The sequence below is a fragment of the Camelus dromedarius genome, chromosome 23, assembly GCF_036321535.1.
Source record: "Camelus dromedarius isolate mCamDro1 chromosome 23, mCamDro1.pat, whole genome shotgun sequence".
Lineage (NCBI taxonomy): Eukaryota > Metazoa > Chordata > Mammalia > Artiodactyla > Camelidae > Camelus > Camelus dromedarius.
In genome coordinates this window covers 16072473-16095333 of record NC_087458.1, presented here as the reverse complement: position 1 = coordinate 16095333, position 22861 = coordinate 16072473, and the positions used below count along the sequence as shown (strand labels likewise).

At 47.5% G+C, this 22861-nt stretch overlaps 1 protein-coding gene across 1 annotated transcript; it reads right to left on the bottom strand.

Annotated features, from left to right (window-relative positions):
* Positions 1-7794: 7794 nt before the first annotated feature.
* SFT2D2 (SFT2 domain containing 2) lies at positions 7795-21652 on the bottom strand. The gene is made up of 8 exons (XM_031435826.2): positions 21474-21652; positions 16716-16802; positions 16403-16488; positions 13553-13634; positions 12036-12071; positions 11886-11944; positions 9874-9903; positions 7795-8050 (listed from the first exon to the last, which is right to left on the bottom strand). The coding sequence occupies exons 1-8, from the start codon at positions 21534-21536 to the stop codon at positions 8011-8013; spliced, it is 483 nt and encodes a 160-aa protein (XP_031291686.1). The 5' UTR covers positions 21537-21652; the 3' UTR covers positions 7795-8010.
* Between the last annotated feature and the right edge of the window lie 1209 nt (positions 21653-22861).

The following is a 22861-nucleotide window of genomic DNA, read 5'->3' as shown; positions in this document are numbered from 1 at the left end:
TCTGACCCTGCTCAGAAGCCCTGGGATTCTGTGAACCACTTCCAGCTCCATCACGGCTCTCCTGAAGGGGGCCATCAGAAACGTATCCGGCGTTTTGGTACAAAAACTCCATGGGAAGACTTTCTGCTTTGTTTACAATACCTCCCACCAGTATCCACAAGGACTCCTAAGTGCCTCTCAAGGTAACAAGTGGCAAGTTGGAGTCCATGATCTCAAACACAGTTTGGGTTGCTTTTCACTATATGCTTAGCCTTTTACTTTTCTGACCATTCCTAAGACTTGGTTGGATTTTCCTGCACTTTTACATCAGCTCAGAATTTTTACTTTTCAAGTGAACTTTGCATCACCTATAAACTTCTTCATTTCACCTGTAATTCCTCTTGAGGAATATTTATGAAAATGTAAAAATAGAAGCAACTTCAACTTTGGTCCTCAAGGGACCTCTCTATTTGACATACTCTCTTATTTCTTCCTTTAATCCCCTCAATCCCATGATAATTTAGTAGTTTTACTTGCTTGTTTAGAAAAGAAAACATTTATGTGTAGAAACTTGTGATTTTTTTTTTGCAGATGTTGCCTACTGGCTGATTGTCTTGTCCATCTTAAATCAAGTTCTTTGATGTCCCAGCTACAGGGTGACATTTTCCCCCTTTTCCTGAGTTATCTGAAAGTTGTTACGAGAATACATCCAAAAACTTCGCATCACAAGGAAAAAAAATTTTTTTTCTTTGTTTTCTTTTTTATATATCTATACGAGATGATAGATGTTGACTATAATTATTGTGGTAATGAGTTCATGATGTATGTAAGTCAGGGCATTATGCTGCACACCCTAAAATTTACACAGTGCTGTTCTAGCAATTGTATCTCAATAAAATTGGAAGAAAACTCTGAGAAAACCAAGGAAGTGACCCTATAAAATCAGGATACTGGTCATCTTTGTGAAGGAGGGATACAGGAAGTAATAACTGGAAAGGAGCATAAGGGAACTTTCAGGGTGCCGGCAATGTTCTAGTTCTTGACCTGGGTGGTGGTTACACAATCATTTTGTAATAATTCATTGAGTTGTACATTTTTGTTTATTTCATATTTTATCTTATTTCTCTGTTTTATTTTTTATTGTTTTAAATCATTTTAAAAAATAATTTTAAAAAGTGAATTAAAAAGACAGTTAAATTCAAATTATAATTCATACGTCTCTCTCAGTAATTTATTGAAGTAGACAAAATCAAAGTTAGAACTTAAATAACACTATCAACCAATTTAACCTAATTGATGTTTTTAGAACAAATCACTGCTGAGTACACATTCTTTTCAAGCATACATGGAATAACCAGCAAGACAGACTACATGCTGGGCCATAAAACAAGTCACAACATATTTAAAGCATTAAGATAATTCAGAGTATGTTCACATATGTTCTCTGACGACAATGAAATTAAATTATAAATCAGTAATAGATAGCTAGAAAATCCCTAAATGTTTGGAAATTAAACACACTTCTACATAATCAATGGGTCAAAGAAAAAAAAATCACAGGGAAGTTAAGAAAATATTTTAAACTGAATTAAAATGAAAACATAATGTTATCAAAATTTGTGAGATGCAGCTAAAGCAGTAGAGAGAAATTTATATTATTAAATTATATTAGAAAAGATCTAAAATCAATTACTTAAGTATCTAACTTAAAAAAACTGGAAAACGAATTAAACCCAAAGTATGAGGAATAATAAGGTAAGAAAAGAAGTCAAGTAAATAGAAAACAGACAACCAACAGTGAAAAATCAATGAAACCAAAGCTGGTTCTTTTATTGCAAAATGTAACACACCACCAAAGTGCACATACATGAAAAACAGTGCAATGATGTACCAGTAAACGCCTTGTAAGTACCACTTGGTCAAGAGATAGGACACGGCCAGCACCCAGAGTCTCCCTGCCGTCCCTTCCCAGTCATTAACCTCTCCCTCCCTCTCAAAGTAATCACTATCCTAACTTTTATGCAAATAACATCTTTGCTTTTCATTATAATTTTACCACCTAAGAATGCATCTTTAAGTTCTGGAATTGAGTTTCACCTGTTTTTATTAAACTGCATATAATGATAATACAGTTTGTATTAGATGTGTTTGCCATTCACATATCTTCTTTTGTTAAATGTCTGTTCGAATCTTGTTAACTGAGTTGTCCTTGAAACAATCAACACACTTGCTAAACCTCAAGCTAGATTGATCAAGACAAAGAAAGATATAAACAACCAGTTCTTTCAACCATGAAAGAACTGGCATCAACTACAAATGCTACAGACATTAAAAGAATAAAGAAATGTTATTAAAAACTTTATAGTAATAACTTAGTTTACACAATGACTAAATCAGCTAAGTGTGTGAGAATATCCCCAATACTTAAAATGTCTTACCTTTCAAAAACCTTAAAAACTGTCCTTAGACCTGCGTTTATCCCTAAGTCATTTGAAAGAGGACAACACATCAATTTACCTCAAAAAACATCTTTCAGTGCCTACGATGTGCGCTACCATTTTAAGGATTCATATTAAAGACACGGTCTTTTCTCACAGTCATACAATCTTCATTCGGCCCAGTGACTCCCGGAAAAACAAACACGAATAAAAGGCAACACTAGATTTATTAAAGATCATAATGCTATCATTTATTGGAAAGGAAAAATACTTGTTTTATGATATTTTGGGGAAAAAAGTTTACTTATCAGTAAAATTCTTTCTCTTCGAAATCAGTTAGCAAAAAGAAAACAACCTTCGTTGTATGAAACAGCGTCTCAAGGGAGGAAAAGCAATACACGAGAATATATTTTGGGCTATAAAAATTCAGTTACGCCATCAGCAGCATCCAAAATCAGCTGAGTATACGATTACAAAAATTGGTTCATGTTTTAACAAAGTGTTTTAAAAGCTCATCCTACGAGAACAGGCACAATGTTCTGAAGGCATTTAAAACCCCCATGGGCTTCTGAACACCCTTACCCTCAACTTCACAATGAGAATGTACAAGAGCTGTGAGAGGTCAGAGTTCAGAGGCTTTTAACTTTTTCCTTTCGTTGTTCAAAGTGGCTAAGTCAAGCAAATACACTGGAAAAAGCAACGCAAACACTTTTCATAGCAGCAAGACCACAAAACTGCATGTAAACCGTGGTTCTCCTTCACGACCAGTACAAAGTTCATCCTTATTTAGAATAAGGCTCATCGCTTCCTCCTGCAGTAAGGAAGTTTAACAGGCGGACAGCAGCGTTCTGCCCAGACACCAGTCCCAATCTGGTCTCCAAGGACACCTCCCAAGCACCCACAAGGGTATTAAGTCCAGGCAGCCAGTTGCTTCAGGGAGCTTCTGTCCATGCTGTGTCTATTTTTTGGTGCTGCTTATTAAACGTGGTGACTCTGTTGCGAATATACACATCAGTAGTGATTCTTTATCACGATGCTGTGGGGTGGCCTTTCTCTTCAAACAGCCATGCGCCTCCTGTCTAGTGAACTCACTTTTCCCTGGTTTCCGCTCACCCTGTCTAGAGAGAGTTTTTTGTACATTTCCAGGCCCGCTGTCAGTTCATCAGCTCCCGCTAAGAAGGATGTAATGCTATTTGGCCAAATCACATTAACAAATGCTCTGACGGTCCCTGGGCTCTGCTCACAAGCTCTGCAAGTCTCTGTGAGGCCGTGCACAGAAACCTGGGCCATCAACAACAGTGAAGCTCAAGTGTACCAGGGGCTTAGGAATGGCGTCTGAGCGTTCGGCGTAGAACCAGAAATAACCGAAAAGTGGGACTACACGCCCGATCTCAAGTGAAGTGGGGGCAAGTAAACTGCACTCTCCTCTTCACTCTGTGAAAAACCCTCAAGAGCTCAGATTTTCATAAAATGATGAATTAAGAGGCACGTTAAAGTCATATGATTTAACCTCAACTTTTTCAATTAAAAACTGCCCCCAAATTTATCTTTAAATTACTTCTAAATGTAAATTCTTTTGTTAATCTTGCCAAGAGCTACACAGATAGAAATCTGTATCGCACCTCGGGCAAAGATCAGTTAGCTTTCTTAAAAATGCTATCCGCAAGGAAACTACCGCACATCTTAAAACTTATCCCCCAAAATCATAGATTTTAAAATCAAAAGGACTATGCCTGTCTTCTAGCCAAATGGCCTTATAAACCTTAAACACTCATTTTCGTGGTTGTTGCTTACTTGCTGACAATGAAGTTTAAGGACAGGTTGTGAATTCTGAAGTATCTGTAGCCCTGCAGGAGACACACATCAGGACTTATCTGAGGAAAGAGAAGGGAAGGTAGCCCCACAGAAAAAAAGAATCCACAGCCACAGGGCTGCAGCTCTGCTCTCCACCACGTCTCATCACTCGTGTGGCGACACCTGCTACTCTCAGGCACTATCCAAAGCAGCAGCAGCCAAACCAGTGCCCCCCACATCTTTTTATTAAAGGTATGACCCACTTCTTAATTATCTTTTCTAGCAGAAGCATCCAAAGGCAATTTTATTTAGATGCATTTCATGATTTCATTTCTGGCTCCCTGAGCACACACTGGCTGGAGTGGGGAAGGTGGTGCTCAGTAGACAGCCCCTGGTCACCATCCAAGAGTGACTGACAGAAGCTCCGAGCCCCGAGATAACCAACCTGGTTAGAACGCTCAGCCGGAGAGATTGTTCTGTCCTCCCCCAGGGACAGGACAGCCTGTCTAGGGGACTGAGACAGGGAACCTCAGGTCAGGCCTCAGCAGCAGTAGCCACGGGCACAGCCAACCAGGGGAGCTGGGGAACCTCTGGTTCACATCCAGCAAAAGGGGAGGCCTCTCAGACAGTGAGACAGAAGAACACGGAAGGCAGCAAGTTAGTAAAAAGACCCAATGCAAACAAGCAGCCTCTGAAGGGCAGGGAGAAGGCAGAGAGGGCCAGGAGGACTGGAAGCCGGCCCTCCAGGTCTGGAGAGCAGCACTGCTCCCAAAACAGAGGTCACAGGACCAGCACGCCCAGGGCAGGGTGTTCAGGCCAGTGCTTCCCGCCCAGCTGCAGGTCTACAACAGTCACCTCAAGGGTTCCCTTTCTTCCAAAACACAATGATCTCTCCTTCACCCTGCAGGGAACGTAGGATGACAGAACAAGGAGCAGGGAAGAGAGACCGCTACCAGCCACGGGGGCTAAAACTCTAACTCTCCACTCCCCGGCTCACCCATGAGGTTACTTGTAACCAGCGCTGTTGCTTGGTAACAGTTTTCAGCAGATTTGAAATGGATTTCCTCCTCCCCCAGTCCAGCAAACAAAAACGAGGAGGAAAGCAACCAAAGGATAAGGCGACAGAAGGAAAAACTTAGGAGCCTGGAAGATGCTGGAAGGCAGGATCATCCACAAGCTGCCGGGATGTCCGGACTGGAGCTGTCTGAGCAAACTGGCCACAGGCCTGAAAATTAGGGCAAAGCAGGAGCTTTTATGCAAGACCTGGCGCCCTCTACTGGTGAGATCTGGTAGACCCCTTGCCCTCTGAGGCTATTCCTTCTCTAATAGTAAGAGACAAGACCACTAGCCCTCCCCCAATCCCCACAGTGATTGGGAATGTTCAGTGAGATAATGCCTGGCAATGTCTACAATGCTAGACACATACTACCGAATAAATTTTCTTAAATAAATTAATGGTCACAGACAGTCACCCTGTCACCTTCAACGGCCACTGGGTATTCCTGGGATTAAATAATAACGCCCACCTTTTACTAAGATACCGTCTACCTATGCTGAGCCCTGTGCTAAGCACTTGACACTTTCCTCACTGACGTCCTGCGATGATCCAGCAGGAATTTTTAGCCTCCTTGCTGTGAAACAGATGGACAATGTGAGGATCAGAGGTGAAGTCACTTGCTCAACACAACACTGGAATGCGACTGAGCACAACTCGCACCCAGACCTGTTTGACTTCAGAGCCCACATGTGCCACCACACTATACACGCCCAGTGACATCTCAACCTCAACGTCCCACAGAGTCAAGTCCAGCCTCTAAAAAGGGCCCGGGGGGGTCTGCCCTTTAGGTGTATCACTCCAGGCTGGTTGAAGCTCATAGTGACCAGGCTGGCCTCACACTGGCTCTAAAGAGAAGAAGTGATAAAGACTCCTGACCTCCTCCAGGCCCTTCTGAGATCTGAACTATCTCCTGGAGGCACCTCGGGTGTGAAGGAGCCTCCCACCAGCCAGAGGGTAGCATGCACTTTCCATTCCTGGCTGAAGGCAGGTTAGGGGCCTCGGCAGAAGACAGGATGCCCTCAACAGCCTTGAAAAGGATCCAGTAACATCAGCTCCTCACCCTGGCCCCATCAGGCCTGTTCATACCTCTTCAGCTCAGAAAGAAAAGCCTCGCCCGTCTGCGGCCTCAGCTATAGCAGGAGAAAGAAGGCAGCGATCAGCCTCAAGCAAGGAGACAAGCGGTGGACCACTGCCTTTGGTTTGCAGGTTCCAAGACCAAGAGCCAGTGTGGACTGGCCAGACCTGGGTGAAGAATAGAAAAGCAAACCCAAACAGACTTCCTTTGGAGGTCCCGCAATGCCAGGAGCTCTGACGATCAAGATAAGGCATTTTGATGATCAGGAGCAAAAGGGCACACAGAGGAATGAGGGGGATCCTACAGGTCCAGGAGGAAGGGAGACCAGGCAGGAGACGGTGTGACGACATAGAGGGATTGGGACCAGAAAAGGCACGGGCTTGGCCGATGAAAACAGGGAAAACAGTTACAGGAGGTACCACCAGAGCCACACCGGAAACACTGGGGCACAGAGACTGAAGCTGGGGCACCCGGGCTCAGGGCTCAGCTCTGCCATCGGCTGTGGCCTTGGGTGGATCTGGTAACATCTCTTGAGCCTTGACCTCCTTGACCACCTAGTGGGGTAACAATCCCGGCTTAGTCACAAGGCTCTTACGAGGACTAGACAAAGTCAGGACATGAAAGCACTCTGTATGTGGCCAGGCATCAGGCTGGGACAGGCCACCCTGCCGCCCCCCAGTTTCTGGCACCAGCTCCAGTGCAAACTCAGGGACTGTTTGAAGGTCCCTGGGCAGGCCTGCCTCCTTCTGCTGGTGCTACAGTGGGGCTCTGCCTCCCCACCTACTCTCCCCTGGCCCCATCCCAGGGGAGAATGGAAAGTAAACTCAGTTTAAAAGTAAGCATTTATAAATAGGGAAGAAAAAAACAGAGCAGAGAGAAGCAAGGCTTTTTACCTCCTGCCGACTCGTGTCTAAAAGGAAGCAGCAGTGTTTTCTGCTGCGGCTTTGTGCCCTCTCGGTCTCATTCCAGGGGGTCAAGGGTAAAGATATGAAGGGGGAGCGGGGGAACCCAAGAGAAAAAGAGTGTGCGCTAAGTGTGAGGAAATACATTCCAGAGTCAGTGTGGAATCAGAGAAGCGAGAGAGCCTGGTTCAGATTTTAAAACAACACACATCACCAAAAAGGGCCCATTCTCCACGTCACTCTGTGGCCACGCTTCTCATGGGCTCATGTGCAGCTGTCAGGAGGGCAGAACCACTTGTCCCCAGACACCAGAGTAGAAGTGTGTCCCCAGTGTGGGGCAGGGGAGACAGACCCCAAGCTGAGGGACAAAATTACAAAGTCCCTGTTGACCCCCAAACTATGCCTTGCTGCTGCACCCCTGCCGTCTCCAGTCGTCTCCTGCCTGGGAATCACTGGCTGCCCAGGCTTCTCCGCTGCTGCTTACCAAGGTTTTTATTTATGAGAATTCAGTGACACCGTCCAAAGGCGCATGAGGAAGATTCGACTCTGTCAGATACCAAACCCACCTCTTATATTGTGCTACAGACATTTGGGCTTGGGAACACACCCAAAAGCAACCCTCAGATGTTCAGAACACAAGCAACGCACCGCTGCGGGGTAAAAGGCACGTGTCTGTGAGACAGAGGTTTTGAAGATATTTACAACCCGGTCCGCCAGCTTCCATCCACATCCTGCTTTCCAATGCTTTGCAAACCTGGCTGTGTGTTATGCTAGACACACAGCAAAACACTTCTTCACGGCATCCCTAGGAAGAAAAAAACACAAAGATAAATGAGAGATCAGCACCCCAAGGGCTCCTGTAAGTGGTGAAGACCTTCCTTTAGATTATTGCCTGGGTACCCAGGGTAGCACCCTGCAGGGCAGCAAGCACCCAAACTAGGGGGTCAGATCTACACAGCATCAAACCTCGGCTTCAACATCTATTAGTAGTTTTATCCTGGGCAAGTACCTTGTCTAACTTGAGTTTCAAATTCCTCATCTGTAAAAGGGGACCTACAGACCCGTTGGGGAATTAGTGCACTGAACAGAGTAGGTATTTAATAGCTATGGTGACAATCAGAGGAAAAGACAGGAAGCGCAGATGACCAGAAAGCAAGAAATTAGTCGGGACTGTGCATTTTTTTAATATCAACCAGAATTGCAGAATCCACTGGAAGTACTAAGTCAAATGGTCACTAGGGCCGTTCTTCCTCTAAGCAGACAGCAGAAACTTGTTAAGGGACATCTTGCAGGCGTTCCCAAGCACAGGGAGCTCTCTCTAGGTACTGAGAACTCGTTAACCTGCTGTATAAACACCTTGGAATTCAGGTCAGAGTGTGCAAGGAAGGAGCAGGGGCTCGGCAAATCACTATTCTCTTCAAGCCGGCATCTCCGTTCCACCAGCACACCTGGCCACGTACCAGGGCTCCTCAGCCCGGCTCTGCTCCTTGTGTTCTCCACTGCACTTGGGCCAAGGACGCTGCAGCCACACGAGGGAGAGAATTCGCATGAGCAGGCACTGCGTTTTACTAGCGAGATAATCCTAGCACTGCATTTCTTAAGATATGCTCTGCAATGAAGTCCCAGCAGACGCTCTGCACAAGAAAGGGTTTTATGGCCAAAAAAGATCTCTCATGGCTGCTCACAATAACATAATATGTTAAAAAAAAATGTGGAAAGCTGGAGCCTGTTCGAAAAAGCCACCCAGCCGCCTTTAACGGGATGGGCTGGTCAACCTCTCATCTATCAGTCGCTTCCCAGCATCTTCCGATCGATCACCGTCAGCAACGGCCATGGAAGGTTAAGACCTAATCCTGCTCTTCCTCCTTCCCAGCTCTTGTACGTTTCTCATCTCCGCCACACAGTTAGGGAAAAGCCTCTTTTTAGTCAGCAGGTAATGAAAAAGAAGACTGGAAATTAAATGGTGCCAGGGGGACAGTCAGAGGCAAAGATCTAGTGAAAGTGCTAATTTAAGGAGGTTTGGGGCGTCGGAACCTCAGAGTGAGAAGGGGGCCACTCCACTCTAGTTCTCCTGAGTCCTCTCGGGCCGGAGGGGTCCAGGGAGTTGCCCGAGGTCACACTGCTGCTTAGGAAACCCTGGTCCCCTGGAGTCCTGGCCCTGCTTACTCTCCCTTCATGAACTCTTTTCTGAAACGTCCCCATCCGTGGGGTACTGCAAGAAAACAAGCATGAACTCAGACCCCTCCGTCTCTTGCTCAGTGTTATGAAGGTGATATGCACCTTTAAGAAAACCTCCCCAAAGCTGCAGGTTAAAAGGACAACGGTGAGCATACACGTACTGTGTATCACAGCAGATGTTGTGCGCTGAACAGAGTAGGTATTTAACAGGAACTGGTGGACCTGGTCGATGCCCATCGCTGGCTGTATGATGGGTGGGGGTGGGGGGTGACCCCTGGCTTACTCATCAATCAAACAGGTGTATAACATCTGCCTATTAGTCTCAGAGGATTTTAGTTAAAGATAAAACAGCCTGTGTGCTCTGAAGGCTCCCTCAACTACAAGGCCCCATGCACACATTGCATCATCCCCCAATGACAGACGTTAGAGTCCAAATGCCGTCAGTCTTACCTTGCAAACGGTATGTAGGAAAGGCTATACCTACAATGAAAAACAAACAAAACAAAGATCAAATCAAATGAAGGGAGTGGAAGATGACACAGGGGACTGGGCTTCTGAGCTGTACGAGCGCGTGCCGTGATGCATCCAGACCCTCTCCCTCCTCGGTGTGGAGGGTGCACACACACACGCACACACACACACGCACACACCTGCATGCGCGCACACCCGCTGGGCCACGTGTATAACCAGGGAAGGGAGTGGCATCTGTGGCCAAAGCAGGAGGAGAAAAGGCCCGTGTGGAGACAACCCTGTCCCCTCAGCTTCACAGGGTTACTGCTTTAGCCAAATGAGCCAGCAGGGTCTCCTAAAACAAGCAGATTCCAGGTAACCAGACGGCCTAGAAGCCCTGTTCTGAAAGAACACCAAATAAAACCCAGATCAGCTGTCCTCTAACATCTTACAAATCCTCAGCAGAATACTTCCACCTGATTGGGATAGATGTTCTGCTCCATGCCATTTAACTTTTGAAAAAGTGAAAAGAGAACAGGAAAAAAAACAAAAAGAAACAATACCCACTACCAACTGCTCTGTGGATGAGCACAGTATAAGCAAGGTATGATTCTTCAAGATCCCAAGCCCAGAGGTACCTTGGTCACCCCGGTTCGCTCTGCGCCCTCGCCTGGAAGGGAACCACACGGGGAGGAAGGTGGCCACCCCGCAAAGGACCAGGCACAGGTGTCAGACAGGTTGGAAGTCACTCAGCCCCAAGAACGCACGCGCAGTGGGAACAGGTCAATGTTGGAAGGAACAGGGCCATGTGCCTGAGCCCATATGAACACTGAGCCTTTAAAAACTGGCTTCAGCACCAGTCTACAGGCCAAGAAAGGCATGTGTATGTGGGAACTAATTTCTGTCCCCAGCAGAAAACCAAAATATATTAACATAAGCCATCACACCAGGCCCCTTCAGTGCCTGCTCCCAAAAGGCACATCACCTTAAAACCAGGCCATCACTCTCCTCCGCATCTGACACTCACCACGTACAGGGGCTCACCTACTGGAACACAGTAAATGCGCTTTGAAAGCACATTTATTCAAAAGTCCAAAATTACTAAAGGGCAGGATGGGTGCTGGGCTTGCGGTCTCAAGACGCACTTCTATCACATATGATTATACTTGATCCTTGGAAGCTTTGAAACTTTCAGCCCTTTCTTTGCATTGGAGCCAACGTTTCTTCCCAAAGTAGACCAAGGCACATTTTTACTGAAGCTGTCCTGCCAGACAGCATCCCTGGATAAACTGTGAACATATTACAGAAATGTCCCAGAAGCCACTGATTCCATACACGCCACCACCCCCTCAGTCTGATGTCAGGCAGGTCTGAAAGGGCCATGAACCTACAGCCCTATCCAGGGTTTTGAATAAAGGACCACTGGAGAGTGGTCCTTTCACTCTGCCTGGCCCCTGGGCCACACTCCCCTGACCCTGCTACAGCCCACAGCCGCGCGGTTTTCCATTCCGTCAGCCACTGTTCCTCATCTCCTGCTGACGATTCACTCTTTGTCCTTCTGTTAAATGATTCATCCCATCACAAATGTAACACTCATTGTTTCTCTTATCACTTTCCTTTCTCTTTAATGCCTGTTTTACTCACAAGCCTTTCTTTTTTTTTACCAGCCCCTACGATACTTACTGTCCTTGCCCTTGCCGGACACAGAGAGGCTGAATAACATTTAATAACATTTATAACATCTCAAAGTCGACCATGAACCCAGCAAACATGCCACAGCGAGAAAACAGACTCTCACGACCACTCAGGACCACTAACGCCACCTACTGGTCGTGGGCTGAGTCAACAGGCTCTTGCCCTGCAGTGTGACTTGGTTTGTATCATTAAGGATTCATACACTGATAAGCCTCCGCGTTCCTAATCCTCCTACGCACACCCAGTGGGATTTTACCTCCTTCAGCTGCATTAGTCAGAGATGGACGTGGGAGGGGACTGCTGGAAAGGTTACTTACCACGTCAGGGCCAGAGACTGCAAGATGCAGAAGATGAGAGCCAGTCCCTTGTTGTGCCACTGAGAGAAAAATGATACGGTCACATGAACGTGTGACGTGACCAAGAGGCACAAACCGGAAAGGTTAAGGAAAACTAAAATACACACTTACCCAAAAGGCAGAACACAGGGTGAGCGCAAAACACAGCTAGAGAGAGAAAGGAAGTATTATTTAATTAACACAATAATGACAACATGGAGGGAAGGAAAAAAAAACTGTAAAGACATCATCCTTGACAAACTCAAAGTAATACTTATCAAGCCGCAGTCGCCAGATTCTGTGGTTACCAGAGCAACCAAAAGCATCCTTCATTTCAAAGCATTTAAACCTACCTGAGCACCCATGTTTGGTAGAAGAGTTCAAATCCCAATGAAATGAAACTGGCCAATAAGGAGTCATGTAGATTAAAAAGAGGAGGCTCCTCTTCTACTTTCACATTTGCCCAAAATCTCTGCCTAGCAAACACAAGTACATTTCTGGTCCATCCATTCATCCAACCATCTTTTCATTCAAATGTACGAAAAGTAGGTTTAACACACACCTCTTCATTTTCACTCCTGCCAAACACTAGGGTCTAAAGTAGAAACAGCATGTGAGGACAAAGATTAACATGGGATGTCAACCTCACAGCCAGTTATTTGTTTACATGTCACCTAACACTTCCCCCGAGTCCTTTCTTAGAAAGTTCTTTCTGCAAGAGACTTTCCCAGGCCATCTCCACCCAGGGCCATCTCCGTGTCCTGGCCGAGTACAATTAGTACTCCAGCTGTCAGTCAAGCCTGTCATCTCCAACCTGCTGTATCAGTAATTATACAATAAGTAGAACCCAAATATTTCCCCTGTGCCCAGCACTGCACCCAATGCTCTGAAAGGTCACAAAATAGTAGCAAATGTGGTCATGGCCTTAGAGAACTTACCTATTTGAACAAATGAGATGTACACAAATGAAACTAAAAATAAAAGGATGCTGATCAAGTTCTGGACATTGCAATACTGAAAATTATAACAGAAGTCCAGAGAATGTGGTCTGCAAAGATGTGATGGTCACGGGGAAGGAAATGGTCCAAAGTAGGGAGAGGCATTCTGGGTTAATAGGACAGAAGGACAGGACAAGACTGAGGACATGGTTGTGAGAACAGGGAACAGGGGTGCGGGGCCATGAGGAGACCAGACTCACTTCAGGAAAACTGGTGAAAACAAACAGGATTCCAAAGTCGGACAACGGTAAGGGGAGACAGAGCCCAACCTAGGAGCCTGGACACCCACTCAACAGAGAACCCTGTGCTTTGAGTTACTCCCTCTGAGCTCTGCTTGTATGTGGTTTCACCGACCCCCAGGAGGGTGTCCGAACCTCATATTACCGTGAGTTTGGCTAATCTGACAGGCAATACCTCTGGAGGTGCTTTAGAAATGGCAGTAACTTAACACCAACTGAAACACAAGTCAGGGGAAGAGAGGAAAGATTATTGCATGAAGAATGCTCCCTTCTGCCACCGTGGTTACAGGCATCGGGTAGTCAGTCAAGACGAATGGGAAAAGGGCAGAAGTCTTCAGGTTTAAGAGGAAAAAAATTCCAAACAACAGCAACAAAAACTCCTTTAGAAATCCCAGCCAAAGGCAGACCTTACCAGCACCAGGATGGTTGCAATCAGACGCGTAGGCTCGAACATTCGCTTCAGCTGTTTCATGGGTCCCATGAGGAAGACAGTGCTGAGAGGCAAACACACACAAGCCGCTCAGACCAGAGACTCCCCATCGCCTCCCCTAACTCACCTGTGGCAAGAATAGCAGTAACAGTAGCCGACACTTATAAAGCTCTGGCTAGTGGGGAGACTACAGCTCAGTGGTAGAGTGCGTGCTTGGCATGCACAAGGTCCTGGGTTCAATCCCCGGTACCTCCATTAAAAATAAGCACATAAAGAAATAAATCTAATTACCTCTCCCCCCCAAAAATAAGCAAATAAATAAAAACCTTTTACTGGGCTAGGAAATGCGCTTAAGAGCTTTCTGTGCCTTATTCTCAGTTAATCTACCAACAACTCATGAAGCCGATCATAGTAATAGTTATCATAATGATTTTGCAGATGAAGAAACTGAAGTCCAGAAGGCCTAGCTACTGATCCAAGGCCACCCAACTAGACAGCAGCAAAGCAAGGCTGCAGACGCATGTAGGTCTGGCTCAGGAACCACGTTCATGACCACTGGGTTAGAGGAGCCCCTCCTCCAGGCACTACCCAGCCTCCTTAACAACCCACCCAGGGAGACAGACAAACAAACAAAAAAGACTCAGGCAAGAAAAAAGAAAAACCACATCATCTTACAGGCTCAGGTTGGTTATGTTAGAGCATTTCATTTTCTTTCAAATCTCCAGAGACTAATTCTGATGACAGTACCACCACCTGTGGTTTGCGGAACATCTGCTAAATGCTAGACACCGCATACAAAACCTCATTTCATCCCCTCGACAACGCTGCTATTACTACACTTATTTTAGAGCTGAGAAAATGATGCTCAGAAAGGTTAATTTACTTATCCAAGATCACACAGCTAGGCACTTAAAAAGCTGGCATGCACGCCCACATCTACCAGATCCCAAAGCTCTGAAAGACAGCCCCAGTATGCCTCCTGGAGGAATGGACCCAGAGGTGGATAGTGAGAAAGAGTAACAGAAATGAAGCAGACACTCAGGCCTGATGCATTACATGCCAGGACCAGCTGTATGTCTTGCTCCCCGACTCCTGATGGAAATGCCCCGTGTGGCATCACCCCAGGGGTAGCAGGGGACAGTCAGTGTTTAATACAAGCCAACCAGTAGATGACATTAGCTGCTGAGTGCTCAAAAAAATAAAAATTTTAAAAATACGTCTACCTCTCTTTGAAGTGCCATTAAGTTTCCATCTGAATTCAAGGCTACACTCTCGGGTCAAGTGTTCGAGCTGAGTGCCCTCATTAGCCTAAACTGAACAAGAAGCACTGGCCGAGGCTGGCCTTAAAAATTAAATGCAGCAAACATACAAAAATATAAAAGATTACAGGTAACGCCACAACGCCCTGGACACACCCTGGAAATAACAATTCGTTCCCTTTGCTATTTCCCTGGGCAATGCTGCCAAGGGTCAGTCCCACTAGGATTTGCTAAATAGTTCTTTGGAACTAACCAGCACACCCAATTAGTTATGCTCAGTTGAGACCCTACATTGTAACCTATGCTGTCTGCCCAAAGCAAAACTCCCTAAAAGTTAGCATTCGAGAGAGCTTTAGAGGCTAGATAAGAAAGACATCTCCAAAGGCCAGCATTCTATCACAAGACTCAAGAAAGTAAGCTTTAAGAAGGTGGCCAGTGTCATGCACTCAGTCATTTGGTTAACATTTCCAGCCAGAAAAAGACCCAGGTTTGGGGACAGTTAAGGACAAGAAAGACAGAGGTACAGCCCTTGTCAAGTGGGTCACGGACTAGTAACAAGTCAGAGTAATGAAATGCTATCTGTGCTGTCACATAATATAGATGTATTTTATATACATATGGGATGTGCAGTCCCCATATAAAGGAGGTCATTGATTCTGGAGGGAAAAGGTAATTAAGAGAAGTTTCATAGAAGAGATGACGTCTGAGCCAGGTCTTGACAAATGAGCATGTACCCCCCAAATGGGGGTGCAGACAGGCCAGCACTCCAGGCAGAGAAAACAGCCCAAGCAAAGGCACAAAGACGTCTGGGGAAACGCAAGTGCAGCCTGGCTGGGGAGGACGACTGGCTAAAGCCAGACCTCGAAGGGCCTGTCCTGTACACACACTGAGGGGTTTGGACTTCACCCACACGGAGGGACCGGGGAACATCTCTGGGGGTTAATGAATGGCGCCACAGCTCTGTGGAAATGGCCTAGAGAGGAGCCAAAAAAAAGGAGGCAGAGAAGCCCAGGAGAGGACCCCTGCAGTCGTTCAGATAAGCAGTGATAAGAGGCCAGAGCTAAGAGCAGCTCAGGTTATCACCTGCTCCGGGAAGCCCTCCCGGCTCCCCAGGTCAGGTCAGGTCAGGTCACCTGCCCCTCCCTGAGGCACCACTCTCTCCATATCCTCTTATGTTATTGGTTTATACATCTGTCTGCCTGGCCAACCAGAGTTTCATCACAGCAGGAACCAAACCCCACTTGTCCTCGAATCCTCAGAGCATGTGGGTCAACCGGTGAGGAACAGCAGTAAGACCGAGCAATGGGGAGGGCAGTGTTCAAACCTACGCTCTGCGCCATATAAAGTCACAACGGTAGGACAGTCCCTGCTTTCTCCTGGGGTTTCAAAGATAAACTAAGATATAAAAATATGTTGAAGTGAAAGGATATGGAAGTGATGTATTTTAACTACCTCTTTCTTCTCCAAATCCTTGAAGCTACTGAAGTATCCTCCTTCACCACCTTCCAAACACAACCCACATCCATTTTCCCATCTAATAACTGGCTCAAGTTAGATTAAAAAAAACCGTTACCTCCCAATAGATGCGATGTTACCAAAGGTATAAAACACTGCGAAGAGGTACAGTCCCTTCCTCGGCACCCAGAGGAGGAAAGTTCCCTGGAAGACACGGCACAGGGTGTTTGCACGTGAGGAACCAGGAGCACACAAAGGAACCTGTCCTCCTGTCCCACCCTCCCGAGCATCCCCTCTGCCTCCCCTACCTCCCTCTCCTCTCCTGCATGCATTTCAGTGAAGAGCAAACGAGAAACGGAGGTGGATGAAAATGGAAAGAGAGAAGGAAGGAAGGCAGGAGGAAAAGACAGAGGAGGGGAGGGTAGTCTTACCAACAGCGAGCAGAGAATTCCTGCAGCAAAACAGGCAACAAAGCCTTTTATTCTGGTACCCGAGCTTAATGACGTTGCCTCCACAACCTAAAAATTTTTAAAAACGGATTACATACATGTATACACATATTTAATCACCAAAACAAAAGATGCACGTAATTAAATTTGGCCTTTAGACTGAGGAAGGCAGGAACACAGAATCCTACTTGCTCAGAGCTACAAAACTCCTCATGAGTCAGTGAATCCACGTCCTCATCCACCCAGGAGTCTCCTCTCGAGCAGCAAATGAGAGGTTACCGGCTGGACACGTCCAGAGGTGGAAACGCTCTGCTTCAAGCACGACGCAATTCACAAACAGGAAGGCATGACGGCAGACCCCAGAGTCGCCTAGGCCCTTACAGCAGCCCCAGCGGGACGAGGGCCACAACTGGAAAGGTGTAACTGCCGGGAAATGGGGACAAGGGCAGTTGGGTCCACTGGGCATCGCATCATCTCCTAATTCAACCAGCCAAGCTTCAGCGCATGCTGCTCCTGCCAGCCTTTCTGAGACCCAGCGGGGCACAGGCTCTTGTCCTGATCAGGACCCACCTGAATCTACTCACTCCTGGTGCTGGCATCAGCCAAGTCACCCACGTGTGAGACGGCTCCTAGTCAATTAATGACGCCCTCCTCACTCCTCTCTGCCACCAAGATTAATCCCTCCCAATGGGAAGGTCAAAGGCCAAGATTTCTAGAAAAATGCTGCTAAAAAAGAGAGACTGTGAGTAGCTCCCAAGGGTTTTTTTCCCCGCATCAAAGGTGACAGTCAAGTGTCTGCACCAGAGACCTTCCTCGTCTGGCCACCTGATGCAGTGGCCACAGCTGCTCCAAGCTGGGCAAAGGCAGCTGCCAGTGAGACCAAAGGTCTTTCCTCCTCCCAGCCGTGGCAGGGCCCCCAGGGCTCAGAAGGCCACCAGTCACAGTTTTACCACATTTCCCCCCAGCTGATGGAGGAAGGCAGTGGTGGCAGAGGCGGCAGAGGCTGCCAGGTCCCTAGACCAGCAACTCCCCTAGCCTTGAAGGCTCCCAGCCCAGGGGCCAGTTCTCAACCCTGTCTCCAAAATTCCTGCCAAACCAGAAGCTGGGAGGGCAGGACCAGGGCTCCCCTAGGCGTGGCAGGCTTTGCTACAGAGTGGCTTCCTCCCTACGCAGGAGAAAGGTATTTGGGGCAGATTACGAAAAGGGGTTCTCCCCCTGCCCCACATGCTCACACGTACTGAAAGCAGGCTCATGACACTGCAAGCCGCCCACCACCCCGCAAACATACACACACAGCACTTGCAGAAACATGTGGCAAATATGACCCTGCACAGAACAGCGTGCTCAGGGATGGTGACAGACAGGGGGAGCGGACAAAGGGGCCACCTGACTCCACGCTGGGAAAACCTCTCCTCCCAAGTGAGCCATGTGATGCTCTGTTATCAGGCACCCCAGACAATTGGGTTAGACCCCTTCTGACCAACCTGTTCCACCTCCCATCAAGGATAGGAGAAAATCAAAAGCCACCACTCCTCCTACCCACACAAGCACCAAAGATCTTACCTTGGCCAAGGAAGGAAAAAAAAAAAAATGGAGCTGCACGGAGGGAGAAAAGTGTGGTACCCGGACTGGATGGGATTCCTGGCCTGAGCATTAACTTGGTATCAACAGAGATATTTTAAAAGATTCAACCTTTTTTAAAAGACAATAAGCCATAAGGTTAAGTATCAATCTGATAATGGCTTTGGCCTTTAGAGACAAAATAATCTCAATAGGATGGTGAGATGCCGGCCCTTATAAAAATCAAGATCGCTGGCAACAGGAAGCAGTCCCGGTTTCTACCCTCAGAAAGGAAAGTGACATGTTGGCTCTGCACATCTCTCAAGCTGACCTCCATCCAAATGTCACCCTATTTGCCAAAACGGGGGAGAGGAGCTGTAACTGTTCATCATTGTGCTTTTCCACTCCAGGTGGCTGTCAGTTCTTTCACACCCATGCTTGGTCACAGGCAAGAGGGAGCTGCTGCTCCACTTCGAACTGGACCCAGTGAAAGCTAAAGACCTCTTTTTGCCAATTTGTGAAAATCAACTCCGTCTGATGTAAAAAGGTCTCCCTAAATTCATGGTTTCTGGAAGCTGCTAGCGCACTTTTCAGAAATTCGAGTAGCTGAAATCTCACCTTGCCAGCATCTGCAGGCAAACAGCTCACAAGCTGTCTGACCGGCAGGTTTGCACAAAGGTCCCTTTGACGGTGGGATGTGGAGAGAAGAGGGGCTCTTGCCCAAAAGAAGAAAAGCTAAGAACTGTTCGGGGAAACAGGGTTGGCATAAGCAGAAGAAAGTGAGAACGCAATACTGCCTCATTCCTGCGCTTTCCATCCAGGTCCCATTCAGACCTTCCGTGCCCCCGGCTGGGAGCCTGGAGAGGCAACACAAAGCCTATACTTTCAGAAAGAAGCTCGTAGAAACTGAAGATTGAAGGCGGATGTATGAAGACGAGGTATCAATTAGAAACCTCATCGCGAGGCTATCTGTGACTGGACATTACCAAGCAACTTTTATAACTCCCTAGTTTCCTATTTAGGGAAACAGAACTAGTCATACTTTTATTCTTCACATTAAAAGAACAATTTTTTTCAAAGCACTCACGTCCAGTGACCTCTGACCGCTTTTATACTTGAATGTGAAGAGACCTTAAGGTCCCCTAGTCCAACTTACCACACAAAACAGAAATTTGACCAGAATCCTCCCACTTTGCCAGCCTCCAAACCACGGGAAATGTGAGGCAATCAAGTAAGCGCCAACATTGTCAAGGAGGCCCTGACCTCATCAGTAAAAACTAAGCCAAAACGACCCGGAAAATTAACTCAGCAAACACAAAATGTTTCCCGGGAGTTGGGGACTCAGGAAGTGTCACACGATGACGTAGGTGAACAGGAAACTCGCACTCAGGGAGACGAAACTGCCAGCAGTGTTTCAGAATGAGAGAAGCACCTAGTCTTTCTGAAATAGATTTAATGCGTGCCTGAGCTTACAGCACTTTAAAGCTTGTCACTGTATCCAACACAAGCATTTTAGGTGACAACAAACAGCATTTACATTTTTGATCTGAACTACATCATTCACTCTGGAGGGTCTGTCCACTGTTTCATGATGATTTTTTAAAATCATAATATCTGCATCATTCCCGCTGTCAACACTCCTCCCCCCAGAGTCCTCAGGAAGAGAAAACATCTCCCTCCTGATCCCCAGCTGCTCTAAAACCTTATTGACAGTCCATGGGGCATAAAGCTGTAGATAAGCATGACTATCCACCATCTAAGCTTTCTTAGGCCAGTCTGAGGTTTGACTCCTAAGTTCCTAAAAGAAGCGAGAAATCAAAAACAAGGAACTCATGAAATTACTCCTAAGCCTTGACCAATTAATAAAAGCATCAGAATTATAAGAATCCACAGGCTGTTTTGAAATGTCAAAAAAAGAAGTTAAACCCAATTCCCATACACTCCATGTCTACAGTGTTACTGCTTCAAGGTGAAGATTCAGAGAGCCACGTTTTATGGTTCTGAGATTTTTATGGAGGGGGTGGAACTATCAGTGTCATACAAAACTCAGAATAAAATCAGCAACCGCAAAAGTGGATGAAAGAAGCATTCTGAGATAACCACAAGAGACACTGATTAACAGAGGAAAAACTTGGGTTCCGAGTTGAGAGAAGCCATATCATCTTGTTTACCACCTTCATTTTACAGATAAGGCCCATGGAATATACCAAAGAGTAAAGGGCAATGTTATTTTGTCATCCACAAAGGAAAAACAAAACAAAACAAAACAAAACAAAAGCTGAAAGCACTAGAAACAGGAAACATTCTGTGTGGCTCTAGAACATAGGGCATTACCAGTGCCCAGGATTCAGCGAGACCAAATCTTTCAAATAAAACAAACAAGCATGCAGGCGGCCCCATGAGGTCCTAGTTGTCTACAGAATCGACGTGCAGGCAGTGTGAGCACAGAGAGACAAGACGAGGTTCCTGCCTTACAGGCGTTCATGGTTTTCGTGGAGTTTACAGCAACAGTGCCCACAAGGTCGGGTGGGAGTGTCACACCTCACTACCTACACTGGACAGGTACTCTGCCCGGGGCACCGGGGCGCAGAGAACAGGAACCATCACCTAGGTCCCCGGCACAGGAGATCTTCCCCACTGGGGCTCCCTCCGCCAGGCTCTCAGGGGCCCCTGCCTAGCCTGGCCCTAAGGCCCTTTCCCAGGCCTGCGGGAACAGATCGATGGCCCGGGATGGCGGCCCCTCCCCCTCGCAGATGTTTCTGGGTTTTGCTCCAGCGCGGCCCTCCCTCTGTGGGGGGATGGGGCGCGGAAGCTTGAAAAGCTGCGGGACAAAAAAGTAAGCAGGCGCCGACCGCCCGGTGCAGAGTATCTGGGCCCTGGCACCTGGCGCTGCAGGAGCGCGGGGGTCCCCTCTGAGCCCTGCAGGGGAGGAGGAAGGAGCCGGGGCAAAGCTGCTTTCCAAGAAATCCTCGAAGTCCTGCTCGCCTTTCTCACTAGCCAGCAACTGACGCCGGCGGAGCTGGGGGCGGGGCTCCGTTGTCACCCCGATTCCGCGGGCCCCGGTGGGCTCAGGCGCCCCCTAAAGCCCCCAAAGAACCCTCCCCGAAGGCCGGGGCGGGGCAGCCGGGGGGCGGGGAGGGCACGGCCGAGCGGGCGGGCGGGGCGCCGCGGCGCACTCACCTCGGACAGGCCGCCCCGGTCCTCGGTGTCCTGCCCGCTCAGCACCTTCTTCAGCTTGTCCATCGCGGGCCCAGTGCACGCGGGCCCAGTCCGCCGCGGTTCCAGCACCCGAGCGGCCGCCTGTTGCGCTGGCCGAGTCGCGGGCCCTTCCGGGTGCTCGGCCCCGCCGCCGCCGCCAACCACGGCGCGCCCCGCCCAGGTACCTGCCCACCTGGCCGCGGACCGCGCAGGCGCCCGGCGTGCCCGCGCCCGCCGCCCGCGTTCGCCCCGCCCGCTTTGCCCACGCTGGTTTCGGTCCAGGAAGGCGGGACCCGCGGGTGGGGCTTGGGTTTAAAGTCGACCGAGCTTGGCCATAAGCCTCAATTCTGCGTCCGCCGCTGCCCTCCCGGATTGAGTCACCGAACGCGGAGTCCCTAGCACGTGCGAGGCACCGCAGAAACCAAGGCGGGGAAGCCTGGACCCGCTCTCCCCGCGCCCCACACTCCCTGTGGTGTGGATGCAGACTTGTAAACAAATGCGGCGAGAATCCGCCTTCTGATTGTAGTTACACTGGAAAACAGATGTTTAGAAGTCACTTGAAGCCAACTGGACTCCATTCAATCTATTACAAGCTTTGCGGAAAAGTTAACAAAACACTACTGTAATTCCAACTGGAAGTGCATGGAGAGGAGTAATTTGGGCAACGGGTAGAATTTTGGTGAGGGAGTAGGGAAAGGTGTATTAGATTGTTTTGTTTCTTTTATGATTTCTTTTATTGACCTGAAACCAGACTCCAGCGCTAATGATTCTGTGTTAGAGAATCCATGTAACCCCCAGGACTGTGCCAGAGACAGGATGTGGGCTCAGATCTCAAACTGCTTGCAGTTTGTCTAGAAAACTAACTTAAACAGACCTAGAAAAAACAAGTCCACAGAGAGGTTACCAGGAGCCCCCACGAGAGAATGTTCCTGCACCCTCTCTCGCCCCCATCCACACAAACACAGAACATTTATGAAAGAGTAGAAATGCTGTGTCTGTATGGAGAGAATTTAGATGTTACCAGGAACTTGGGCCTGTTAGAAAGTATTATAAATAAACCACGCAAAGGGATTTGCACAGGACCCTATAGAAGTCAGTCAGATGGTTGTAATTACACCCCTATGTGATTTCATCTCAATGGATAGGCAAATATGCTATGTTTTATAATTTTAGTTTATGCCCAAGGTCTTGAATAACAAATGCTTTTGCTTGGATGCTCTATATCCCCTTGTTCCACTCAGATAAATTCCTACACATCTTTCAAGACTCTTCAAATACCAGGACACAATGGAAAGTCCATCCACTGTGGAGTTAGGAAGATCTGGGATTTAGAACTCTAGCACCATCACTAGTCGTGTGGCATTGAGACA